This window comes from Mastomys coucha, unplaced genomic scaffold (genome assembly GCF_008632895.1).
Source record: "Mastomys coucha isolate ucsf_1 unplaced genomic scaffold, UCSF_Mcou_1 pScaffold22, whole genome shotgun sequence".
NCBI lineage: Eukaryota > Metazoa > Chordata > Mammalia > Rodentia > Muridae > Mastomys > Mastomys coucha.
Window position 1 is genome coordinate 96,279,358 of NW_022196905.1, and position 11,963 is coordinate 96,291,320.

The window sequence follows — 11,963 nt, forward strand, 5'->3', positions numbered from 1 at the left end:
TGGTTAAACAGTTTAGGGAAAAAACAGTGGTCTACATTCTGCCTTACTGCACACAACCATTCCTATGGGGCAGTGGGTGGAGTAATGTCTGTGGGTGTTCTGGGCTGTGGCAGAGGGTAGGAGGACTATGGGGGGGGATCTGGGGAGGGGCACCAGGAAGAGAGGCTGTTAGCCGCTCATAAGCAGGATAATCAGGTTCTTATGACTGAGGTCTGGGGTGGTCATTGGTTCCGTTAGTTCAGTCTGATTGTGTACAGATTTACAAACTATCTGAGTGGAAGTTCATCTATGGGATGTTGGTTTAATGTATGAGTGCCTTTCTCAACCCACTGAATCAGTTCTCGAGATATACAAAATAAACTATTGTTAAATCGGTCCGTTTCCCCCCTTGAACGCTGTACAAGGCGAGGCAGCCTATTTGAATTCCAGAGTGATCTTATGCACAGATCTGAAGGGATAGCTGGCCTCCGGAAGAGAGTGTAAGGAGCAGGCACTATAAACATGCCTGAAGACAGTGGCTGTCTTCATCTGCTAGCCTCTGAGCTGCTTCCGCAAGGGCGTGTAGGATCGCATTTTCCATTAGTCTTATTTATTTATTTTTATTTAATTTTTATTACATTTATTTGGGGTTGGGGGTTGTGCCACAGTCAGAAGATGGCTCTCAGGCCTTGGTTCTCTCTTTCCACCACGTGGATCCCAAGGGTCCAACCATATCATCAGACTTGTAGAAGCACTTTTACCTGCTGAGCCATCAAATTCACCTTCTTCATCATATTTAAACTTTGAAGACCCTGAGGTTCTCTGGACAGATTGCCCCTGGAGACAGCTGCCTGCTGGTTCTTTGTGACATGACTCGGCTGCCCCCTTGTGGCCATGGGAACTTGGGCCTGTGCCTTTCTATCCCAGGTGGCAGGCCCCCTGTTTGTCAGATAAAATGGTCCCTGGTCCCTCCCATGCTTGGGGCTGTGAGGTGTCAAGGCACTGAACCTGCTCCATGCCCAGGCTGTGTGCGCGCAGCTGCCTTCCACACTTCCCAGCATGCTGTGGGCAGTGTGACTGTTTCAGGTGGGGTGGGGGAAGGGGAAGCCTCTGCACTGTAGGCAGAGAGCAAAAACTTAACTCACTTATACACTGTTGGTGTTTTGATTCCTTCATCATTCATTTGCAGTTAATACTCCAGAGACCTTCAGTTTGCATCTCCCTCTTCTCTGGTGTGCCAGGACCACTGGCTTTATACCAGTTGCATCTCATTGTAATGACTATTCTCAGGATCTGCTAGTTCTGGCAGTGACATGTTTATGGTCTCTCTCCTCTGCTTCTCACCCAAGATCTTATGTAGCCCAGGCTGGCTTCAGACATGTGGCCATGCTCCTGCTCAGCCTCTGAGTTCTGGAGTTGCTGAGTGCCACCGTGACCAGCTATTCTTTTTTTTTTTTTTTTTTTTTTTTTTTTTTTTTTTTTTTTATTCCGTAATACTGCAGAACCGTGCGTTTGGTATTCTGGGCAGTGAGGTGCACAGCTGAACACAGGGTATGTTTCATCTTTACATTGTTCTCTCCTTGAGGAGGGAATGCCGTTCCTTAGAACAGCGATAGCTGTGCCCATCTGGCTGTCTCAGGAGACCTGTGGACGCTGGCCATTGTTCACCTTGTAGGGCTGTGGAGGTGGGGCATGGACTAAGTTTATATGACACTTCATTTCTGTACCAAGGGCCATATTCATTTTGGAAATTGCCTGAGAGAAGTGGTTTTAAATAAGTTTGAGAATCAGAGCCCTGGGCTTTGCTACAGGAGTTAGAGCGCTTTCTGCTCCTGCAGAGAACCTGGGCTTGGCTCTCAGCACTGCTCCCTTCGTCTGTAGCTCCTCCTCGAGAGGATCTCACATCCTCTTTTGGCCTCTGCTGGCCCAGCACAAGTGTGGTGCAGGTACACATGCAGGCAAATGCTACACACATAAAAATAAGATGAATGAGAGAATTGGATCTCCACCAGCAAAGTAAACTAGTCACCCCCACACAGCCGACTGAGGCGTGTGCCCCACACATCTCACTCTTACCCTGCTGCAGGTTTTCTGAGCTTACGCTTTCTAGGGAAAACCAAAACCACTAAGTTTCTTCTAAAAACTCAAAAGCTCTAGGGTCTCTGAAATGTAGGTGTGCATGCTTGTATCTGTGCACAGATGTACATGGTACACCCTGCCTTGCCTCTCTGCTGGTAAGACGCACCAATAGCAGCCGAAGTGGGGAGCTGTTTTCCTGCCCCGAGCAGCAGCAGCCGGCTCATTGCCTTCCGGTTTTCTATACACATCCTTACTGTTTCATACCTTTTGAACACAGCAAACTGAAGCTTTAGCAAAACCTACAAGCTGGGCCACATTAGCCAGCTGCTTCTAGTGTGTGCTACATATGCCACATGCAGAGACGTGGGCTGTTCGCCACGTTTCCACTTAATTGAATTGACTATATGCCACTTAGCAAGAAGATGAAGTGACCAAATATGTGCTCAAGATTAGGCAGACCACCGGTGTCCCATTTCCACATTTCCTTGAAGGGGTTTTGAGAATCTGTCCCTGTTGGCCAGGGCATGTCTTTGTACAAGGTGCCATAAGAGATTAATAGTCTGTTGAGCTCCAGATCATTAAGTGATCAGTTACATATTTTACATAACCTCAACCTCCACAAAGGAGCTCCTACCTGTCCTTTTAGTGTGCTGGCTTGTGGGCCCTAGCTGATAGCAGCACTGGGCCCTGCTTGTGCTTGCTGGAGTTCTCAGCGTCGTCTTTTTTTTTTTTTTCTCAGTGTCTTCTTAATGTGCAATTATTTTCTTTTCCCTAGTGGACTTTTGCTAGAATACACTTTTGTAGGTCAGCGCTGACTGCTATGGCTGGTCATCTCACTCTGTTCTTCCTCACCTGTCTCTCTCTAATTAGGAGTAGATGAAGATGGTGGAGAAGTTACAAGGACGAGTGGGGTAAGGGACTGATTGCTGCCTGTAGCCTCATGAGGCCCGTGTTCTTCTCCCACCAGGTGGACAAGGCTGGAAAAGCCTTCAAGTATTTGGAAGCTGTCCTGTCTTTTATTGAGTGTGGAATGGCCACGGAGTCAGAAAGCTCAGCGAAGTCAGCGTACACTGTGTACTCGGAAACCGTAGACCTCATTAAGTGAGTGCTGGGGTGTTCTGCCACCGTGCCAAACCTGATGTGAGGACGGCTAAAGAGGGAGCCCTTTGCCCTCTCGTACCTGACGCCGTGGGTGGTTGGTCCATGGGTTTTTCGTGTCCTGAATATGAGGGAGCACAGGATGAGTGAGTGGGTGCAGCCGTATCAGTCTTGCCAAGTGTCCTGAGGAGAACGGGAGGGTGCTTCTCCCAGCTTAGGTTTCAGATCCGATGTCTTCTTTCTCCACTGTGTGCCCCAGGCCTTTCATTAGTGGCTTAGTGAGGACGTGGCCACGCTTGAGAGAGCAGGCCTCAGGACCAGGTCTTGTGAGCAGCTTGTGGTTGCTCTTAACCCCTTCCCTGCTGGGTCGCACACCCTTTCATGCCCTCCAGAAGACAGCAGCAGCAGCTATCACACTCAGCATTACGTGGGCCCCTGTAACCTCTGAGTTTAATGTCATGCACTGATTTATCTCCCTGCAGGTTCGTGATGTCACTAAAATCTTTCTCAGATAACACAATGCCAGCACAAGAGAAGATATTTGCTGTCTTATGGTATGGACATTTCTATTTGTTGTATAAACAGTACTAAAGCTTGTTTAGTGCTTTTGTATAAAAAGCACTAAAGTTTTGTTTCCTTTGACTAAAAAATATTTTTAAATTTCCTTCCTTTTTTGAGCCAAGTTCTCTCTACATAACTCTGGCTGTACTGGAACTCATTATGTAGACCAGGCTGGCCCTATAGAGGAACATAGAGATCCTCCTGCTTCTGCCTCTCAAGCACCCAGTGGTGTTATTAAAGGTGTGTGCTACATGCCTGGCTCTAAACTAATTTCCTTAAAGTGAAAATTATGGCAGGAGAGAACTTAATCCATTCATGGTCCCTTGGAACATGGAACCTGCTGTCTTCCGGTGCCCTGGGAGAAGCTTCCGTCTTAGGGTTAAGTGATATTCCTGCATCTCTCTTTCTGCCAACATTCCCTTTGGGTTGTGGTATATGTGCAGATGTGAGATGTTTGAGGGGACTTGCTCGGCCAGAGAGGAGACCCAGTGTGCTCACACGGAGGACTGGCAGAGTGTATGTCTGTTCACGAGAAGCTCTGTCTGTGAGGCCGTCCACAATTCATGTGAACCTCCGGTTTTATTCACAGCTTGCGCTGCCAGTCCCTTTTGTACATGGCAATGTTTCGATGTAAAAAAGACTCAGTGATGAAATATTCTCGGACTCTCAGTGAACACTTCAAGAGTTCTTCCAAAGCGGCCCAGGCACCTTCTCCATGCGTGGCCAGGCAAGTGCTAAGTCTTGCTAAATGATACAGTCAAGTCACTCACATCTTGCTTCTGTGACAGTTTGTGTGTACTTTGGGTTTTCCAAAGTCTGTGTTGTTCCCCTTTCCATGCATTGGCCCCTTAGGCTTCACACCATTGGCTACATTGTTCCTCTGAGAAACAGGCACACTAAATCTAGGTTGATGAGAAAAGACCAGGCACCCTGGACTCCTCCCACCTGGCAGTAAGTACACCCCAAGATTTCCAGTGGGCTGCATAAAATTAGAGCTTAAAATTAGAGTACTAAGCCCTCCCTAAACTGAGAAGGCAGGAACAGTAAGAGACTAGCAACAGTGGCCAAAGAGGGACGTGTATTTCTTCATGATCTTGCCCAAGTGCTATTTTCTTTTTTTTTTTTTTTTTTTTTTTTGTTCTGAGACAGAACCCCACTCTTGCCCCGCCTGACCTTGAACTTGTGCTTTTCTAAGCACCTTAAGCACTGCACCTCAGGAAGTCCCATTTCTTCTGAGCCAGCCATGCTTTTAGAGAGCATTAAATATAATATGGACCCATTTCTAGCAATCAAAAAGGAGAGATTCCCTGTAGCTTCTTAAAAAAGAACATCCTGATGAAAGACATCTCGTTCAGGCGAATATGTCATCGGTCCTCTGATTTAGCTATGGGGGGTTTCTTCATACCAACCCTCACCACTGCCAGGATGCAGCAGTCATGGCCGTCCTAGGCAGCCCTAACTGTGAGGCAGTATATGTTCTGTCTTTCTATCATCATCTTTTATTTTTATTATTTTTTTTTCCGGTTTTCGAAACAGGGTTTCTCTGTGTAGCCCTGGCTGTCCTGGAACTCACTCTGTAGACCAGGCTGGCCTCGAACTCAGAAATCTGCCTGCCTCTGCCTCCCAAGTGCTGGGATTAAAGGCGTGCGCCACCACCGCCCGGCTTTCCATCTTCTATCATGCTTGCTTTCCATCTTTTCTATCATGCTTATATGACTGAACTTCTTTTTCTCCTTTGACCCAAATGAAACCCTTGAGGATGCAGGACCAGGCTATCAGCCAAGAGTCACAAGGAGTGAGAGGCCTCGGGCTCCTGATCCATAGCCACTGCCCAGCCTGCTGCTGGTCTGTAGGAGTTTTTAGTAGCCAGGCTCTCTACCTTTGTGCTGCTGTGACCCGGGAAAAGAAAGATGAATTCGTAGAAAGTGAGGTTTGAGAGGTGGCTCTGTGGTACATCCACAGGTTTGAGAGTGAGGTCTGAGCAGTTTACTGCTGACCTAGTGGAGGAGAGCGTAAACCACAAGTGGCTACAGCCCAGTGTGGTGCCTCAATGCTCGGCTCTGCCTTAATAGGAACTGGAGAGGGAGGGTGGTGGTTCCAGAAGGTGGCGACTTAGCAAAGCCTCAGAGTATGCCCGGAACACAGATCAGTCAGTCTTCCGGATGTATCTTTGATCTTGTACAAGTGACTTAGCAGCGATTATTGTTTTGGTAAGCACACCCTGAAATTTAGACTGCAGTTCTAGAGACCGTAGTCTGTGATCTGCTAGCTTACGTGATTAACCAAGTCCTTTTCCATCCTTGCAGAAGCACAGGCGCTCCGTCCCCCCTCTCCCCAATGCCTTCTCCTGCCAGCTCCGTCGGGTCCCAGTCAAGTGCTGGCAGCAGTATGGGGAGCACTGGGGTGACGGCCACCGTCAGTACCCCAGTCACCATCCAGAACATGACCTCCTCCTATGTCACCATCACATCCCATGTCCTTAAGGCCTTTAGCCTTTGGGAACAGGCCGAGGCCCTTACAAGGAAGAACAAAGGTGAGGGGCTCTGAGGGACACTCAGTGTGGGGTACTTGGTTCATGTGAACATTGTCTCATGATGCAAGAGCCATGGGAGCCTTTATCACTCTCTCTCCTCCACTTCAAAACCTGGCTGCAGTTCTTCCTCGAGGCTTGTGATGTGAGCTAGACTTCTGAGGCTGGATCCCTGTGGGCCAGACTCGGATTGGCTTCAGCCTCTTTGCAGACTGTGGTGTCTTTTTGAGCCCGAACTGAAAGGCTGCTGCCAGGACAGCAGAGCCGAGGTGGACTCTGTCATTTGGCTCAGCACACTTGGGCTGGAGCAGCTCCCCTCTGAGGCATACAGCATAGCAAATGGTACTGACACAGGAGAAGTGGGGCTGAAGATTTCAGTCAAGGGCAGTGACTGCCTGGTGTTTGGGCCAGTGCTCACTAACTAAATAAAGCATGCACATACCAAGTGACTGGTGAGTGCCATTAAGTTTTTTTCCTGGTTGGAAGGAGGCAGCCTGCTGGCTAGAGCTCTAAATTCCCCCACAGCCTGCCTTCTTGGAGAACTAATCATGTCTTCACCCTCTGTTCTCATGGTGCACAGTGTACCGTAGGTTGGACACGAGAAACATAGCAGCCACTGTACTAGGTGTGAGTTATGGATTTAACTTAGAAAGTTCCTGACTTCTAACCTTGTGGGGGCTGTGAAGAATTACCCAGCACTTACAGAGGAGTATACTAGAGGAGGCACAGAGTGTGGTGGGGATACCATCTCTGGACTATTTGTGTTATCATTTTAATTTGATCCTGTACTTACTTGAGTTTGACTTGGATTCTATTGCAGAATTCTTTGCTCAGCTCAGCACAAAAGTGTGTGTGTTGGCCCTCAACAGCAGCCTGGTGGACCTGGTGCACTACACAAGACAGGGCCTGCAGCGGCTAAAACAAGTACCCAAAGCCCCCTAACGTAGGCCCGGCCTACCCATGCTGTGGAGTGTCTGCACAATTGGAAGCGGTGATCCAGTGTAGATGATTGTCAGATCGGGATGTCAGTACTCAACAAGAGAAGCACCAAGCGATGGCCAGGATGCTTGTCCACTTAAACTCACAACAGCTGTGTGGTCATAGGTCAGACACTGGTCAGCTGAGCAGATGCTGGAAGATGACCTTGCCTTTCCCAGCAGGAGGACAAGTGCAATAGAGCCCAACTGGCATATGAATGGTCTAGAAACATTTCTGTTTTTTTTTTTCTGTTTGTTTGTTTCAACGATAGGATAAAGATTGCAAATGAGAAGAAGAGAAGCAGTTTCAAGTCCGACAGCAAACTCTTGTCATCTCAGAAGCCATCTTAGTTTGCTTCCAGAAAGAATTGGGTTTTTTAATAATAATTTCTGGTGAAGGGCTTTATGATTTTGCTCTCTTTTCAAGTTTTAAATGAAATGCTGTTTGATACATTCTGATGGCCATTTGTGGAACACACGTTGTGAAGGACTCCACTGCACCTCACTTTCTGCAGGGAAGAGCCTGATGACAGAGTACTACCATTTACAATATTGGTGACACCTCCATTCTCCAGTGCCTAGAGTGCTTCACATTGTCTAGCTCTGGTCTCTCTGGCTGTACTGAGAAGCATCCCAGGTCAGCCTTATAGGGGAGTGGGATCTATCTCACCATCTTCCCCACACCCCCAGAGACCTCACATTTCCTCCTGACACACTCCACCAAAGGGACTGGCTAAGCAACACTGACCTTGGGCAAACACAGGGCCGGCCGTAGGCAGATGCATTCCGTCATCTGTCTGCTGGAGCTGGAGTCCTGGGTCCCGACAGTGCAGTGGCTACTCCGTGTATCAGTGAGCGAAAGTCTTCCTAGAGAGGTTGTATTTTTCTGCTACAAGTATTTTATATTTATAGCAAAACTCAGCTTTCCAAAGCCCTTGACTATCCAGGGGACATTAGGTCCTTGAGAGGATGTGGAGATTGGGGGGTTGGGGTCGGGGTACAGTTAAATTCAACTTTTAAAAAAAACACCCCACCATTATACATCTTCGCTCCAGACCATCTTCTCGGGTATCATGACTTGATGAGGTTGAAGAGGATCTGTGACCCCACCCACATTAGACCAGGTTCGCTTAGATGGGAAGTGAAGAATATCCAGAATTCATACCTGCCCGTTAACACAGGCCTTTCCTTGAGACTTCAAGGTTATTACTGGAATACTCTCAAGTGCAGGGTTTTTAAAAAGCCAATTCTTTCTATCCCTTCTAGAAAGTAGAGTTTGCACATGTGTTCACCATGGAGGCGTGTTATGGCTCACCCTGCCTCTGCTTCCTGCCAGCCATGCTTGCTTGTGTGTGTATTTGGAGATTAGTGGAGACGGGAGACCCATCTCTCCTTAGTGACGATGTCTGTGGTCCCTGTGGTAACATTAGGGCTTTCTTGGTACCCTGGTAGATCTACACAGGGTCTCCAAGTGAGGGTGATGCCTGGTTCTTCAGTGTCTGTGAAACTCCTTGGTCTTCTCAGCCTTCTATCCTGGTTTGAATAAAGCCAGAAAATGGCTACCTTGTGCATACCTGAGCATAGACCAAGACTGTGAACCAACTAAGCAGGTTTTTTTATATTGATGTTCTAAAGCCAAGCCATGTTTGTTAACTGAGTCCAAGTGTATGGTAGGTGGTCCCTAGCACTGTGTCACCTTTCAGCAGAGTTTGGCTTGTGGGCTAATCAGGATCTCTTCCCTCTTCCGCAGCTGTCTATCCCTTGCTGCCTGTCAGTTGTAAAATGCCTATGTTCCTTGTGACAGGTTCTGGTCTATGGACATTTTGCCAGAGAATGTGTGTGTTCTGCCAGCAGGTCACTGTGTCCCTTGCCTGGACACATTCAGCCAGTACAGGAAGAACAGGCTGCCTCATTCTTTGTATGGATGTGTTTTCACCTCAGCTCTAGATACTACAATCTCATTTGTACCTTGAAAACCAAGGCAGTTGGACAGGATCCGCTTGTGCCAGTTTTGTCTGTAGCTATTGCACTGCAAGTTTTCCCACAACCTAGAGAGCGTGAGCCTGTCTGCCTTCTTCAGAGAGAAACCCCAGGGCTGCTCAGTGCTGTTACTGCTTGTTGTAGAACCCCTAAGACCGTGAATTTATACCGTCTGCACTGTTCGCTGTATGCTTACAATTCCCAGAGGTAATTATTTTGGGAGGACTATAAAATTAGCCCTTTGAAGATGCAATGTTCTTTAACCATGGAAGAGTACCCACTTTATGGGGAGGCAGCATTTAATGAGAAAGTCTTGCCTTTGCCACTACAAAGGATGTGTGGCCCATCTGCCTTCAATACAAAGCAGAAGAACACACTCCCCGCCCCCCCAGTTGTTGAATATTTTCTCTTTTGGAAATAACTAAAATTAGATACATGTAAAAAGCCCTGTTAGCATGTCACCAAAACAGATTGCCCTTGGTTAAGGTGCCAAGAGGGTAGAGCACATGGCAGGAGGGCCTAGCAAGTGCTTGACAGTGGTCTCTTACAAAGTGCCATTTATTTTGTAGATGTTCTGACATATCTGTCCATCCCCTGAACAACCTGAACCGCCGTCACCCACCCCCACCTGCAGGAAGTTTTTGAACAGGCTCTTTCCCATCTTGATTGAAAATGTGCCTTCACTGTGTTGAGGTTACGGGCAGGACCTTCGTCCTACGATTCCTGTTTGGTAACTTGTAAAAGGACTTGTGCTCTTGAGCTGTGCTCTCTGATGCAGAGGATGAGAGATTCGGCTAGACATATTTGTGCCTTTGCACCAAACCTAATCTCTGAAGTTGTGCGGTTTGTTTTGCCTTGGCTTTGAGGTTTCACAGGTTTTATATGTTTACTTTTCCTGCCTTGTGAAGTTCGAGGTGAGTTGGGCTTAAAAAAATATACAAGATCTTTCCATGCCTCCTACAGATTCTTCTTAATGATTTATTTCCCTCAACACTACAAAATGTCTTTGAAAATGTACCACTTCATCTGTTACGCTCTTCACCACTGGTTAGAAGTATTTAAATCTCCTCAATATTTTGGGGCTCCTTTCTGAAACGCAGAAGTGTAGATTTTTCTCACTGAAGAATGAGCTATGGAGATGCGAGGATCAGTTTTGATGCCCTCTCTCCCTGCCTCTTTCTCCTGGTTTTGGCTCATTTGGAACGACTGGGAGAGAGGACTTTTCCTGTGGAAGGGAAGTGTGAGGACAGATGGGCATGGTGTTGGGATTTTGGTATTTCTGCCAGGCGAGCCTCCATATGCAGTCCAGTTTCCCACTGACTGAGAACAGCTGCCTTGTGGCCGTGCTCTTGCTGATGCATTGGCAACCACCGCCTACCACATTTCTTCGAGCGGCTGTAAAATTTCCTGGTTCCTTGGGGGTGAATCACACTATTCTGTTCCGCTGTGCATCAGACATCAGCAGTTACTGTGATGGGCAGAGAAGTGCCTCTTTCCCTACCTAAGAGGGAGCCAGAGGACAAGAAGGAAGGCTAGAGCTCTCTGCAAGCCTGTATATTGCTACATCTGTCCTCACAGGACACTGGATTGAGGCCAGTGGCAGGCAAGCTGAGCTGCACTGTTGGGTCAGGCAGTGGTTGACCTAAGGACAATGGACTCACTTTGCTTACGTGTTTTAGCAATGCTCAATACAGGCAGTATTAAGTTTGCCATGACATGTATTGCTAAGAACACTGCATATCCTCATGACAAGTGTCCACATGTGTCCTGAATTTTAATTTTTTTTCTGAATGTGATCATGTTTTTGGATGATACCTGAGCAGGGTTGCCTTTTTTTTTATTTATTACCATTATATATTATATTATATATTATATATTTTCTCTCTTATGTTAGAAGAAAGTCAAATCTTGGTATTAAAGTTACTTTAAAAAGGAATATGTTAAGGTGGTGATGAAAATCACTGGTCTGCCTTTAATGAGCTTTTCTTTGATGACCATGGAATAATGTGCCAGCTATGCTCAGTACAGTGGTTCTGTGTGCAGGCTGGGGAAGCAGCTGTGCTCCAAGTGAGGATGTGCAGTGCGAAGGGGGAACACACAGATTCAAGTCAGCTTCAGCAGAGCAAGTGCAGACGTGGGAGTTATCTACCCCGTCGGACACTCTGAGATGAAGCAGACAGGAGCTGGGAGAGAGTTTCAGAAAATCTGCAAAAGATCTTTCCAAAGATAATGTGCCACAGATCTTTTGCTTTTCTCTGTAACAAGGACTAAGTGCTATCTTAGAGAATGTAATTGACTTGTTCATCTTCGCAGTCTTTCCTTTCCACAAAATCAAACTGTAGGAAAAAAAAGATATTTAATAAAAATTTAGAGAAATCATTGGAGTTGAGCCTGTGGCTTTTATTTTGTTCAAATAAGGTAGTTCTTGTTTGTTGAGCCAGGGTCTGTCCGGAGCAAAAGCTGACCTCACAAGAGTGAAATGTGAATTACCCTTCAAAATTGCACCACAGCTTTCTATGAAACTCAGAGTTAAAACACCATTCTTTGGGATTGACTTCAGAACTGATGGGCAAATAGACCACCCGCACTCTATGGGAAGAGTTGATGCTCGCCTTATAAATAACAGGCTTGCTTTAGTAAACCTCTCGGACTTTGGGGAAGTGTCATCCGATTAGTCCAGTAGCTCTTGGATGTCCAGGGCAATGCTGGGGCCCTTATCAGTACTTACACCCGTCTCTGAAGGCACGAAGTTGACCCAC

General features: G+C 47.0%; 1 protein-coding gene across 2 annotated transcripts in view; it reads left to right on the plus strand.

Annotated features, from left to right (window-relative positions):
* Aff1 (AF4/FMR2 family member 1) overlaps positions 1–11,588 on the plus strand; it is a 108,202-nt gene extending 96,614 nt beyond the window's left edge. The window contains exons 16-20 of one of the 2 annotated variants that reach the window (XM_031337034.1): positions 3,026–3,159; positions 3,639–3,710; positions 4,307–4,444; positions 6,024–6,250; positions 7,068–11,588. In XM_031337034.1, coding sequence (XP_031192894.1) covers positions 3,026–3,159; positions 3,639–3,710; positions 4,307–4,444; positions 6,024–6,250; positions 7,068–7,189 — 693 coding nt within the window. In that variant the 3' untranslated portion in view covers positions 7,190–11,588. Of the gene's footprint in view, positions 1–3,025; positions 3,160–3,638; positions 3,711–4,306; positions 4,449–6,023; positions 6,251–7,067 lie in introns of those variants that run through there. The other variant, XM_031337035.1, reaches the window with a different exon arrangement.
* Positions 11,589–11,963: the final 375 nt, after the last annotated feature.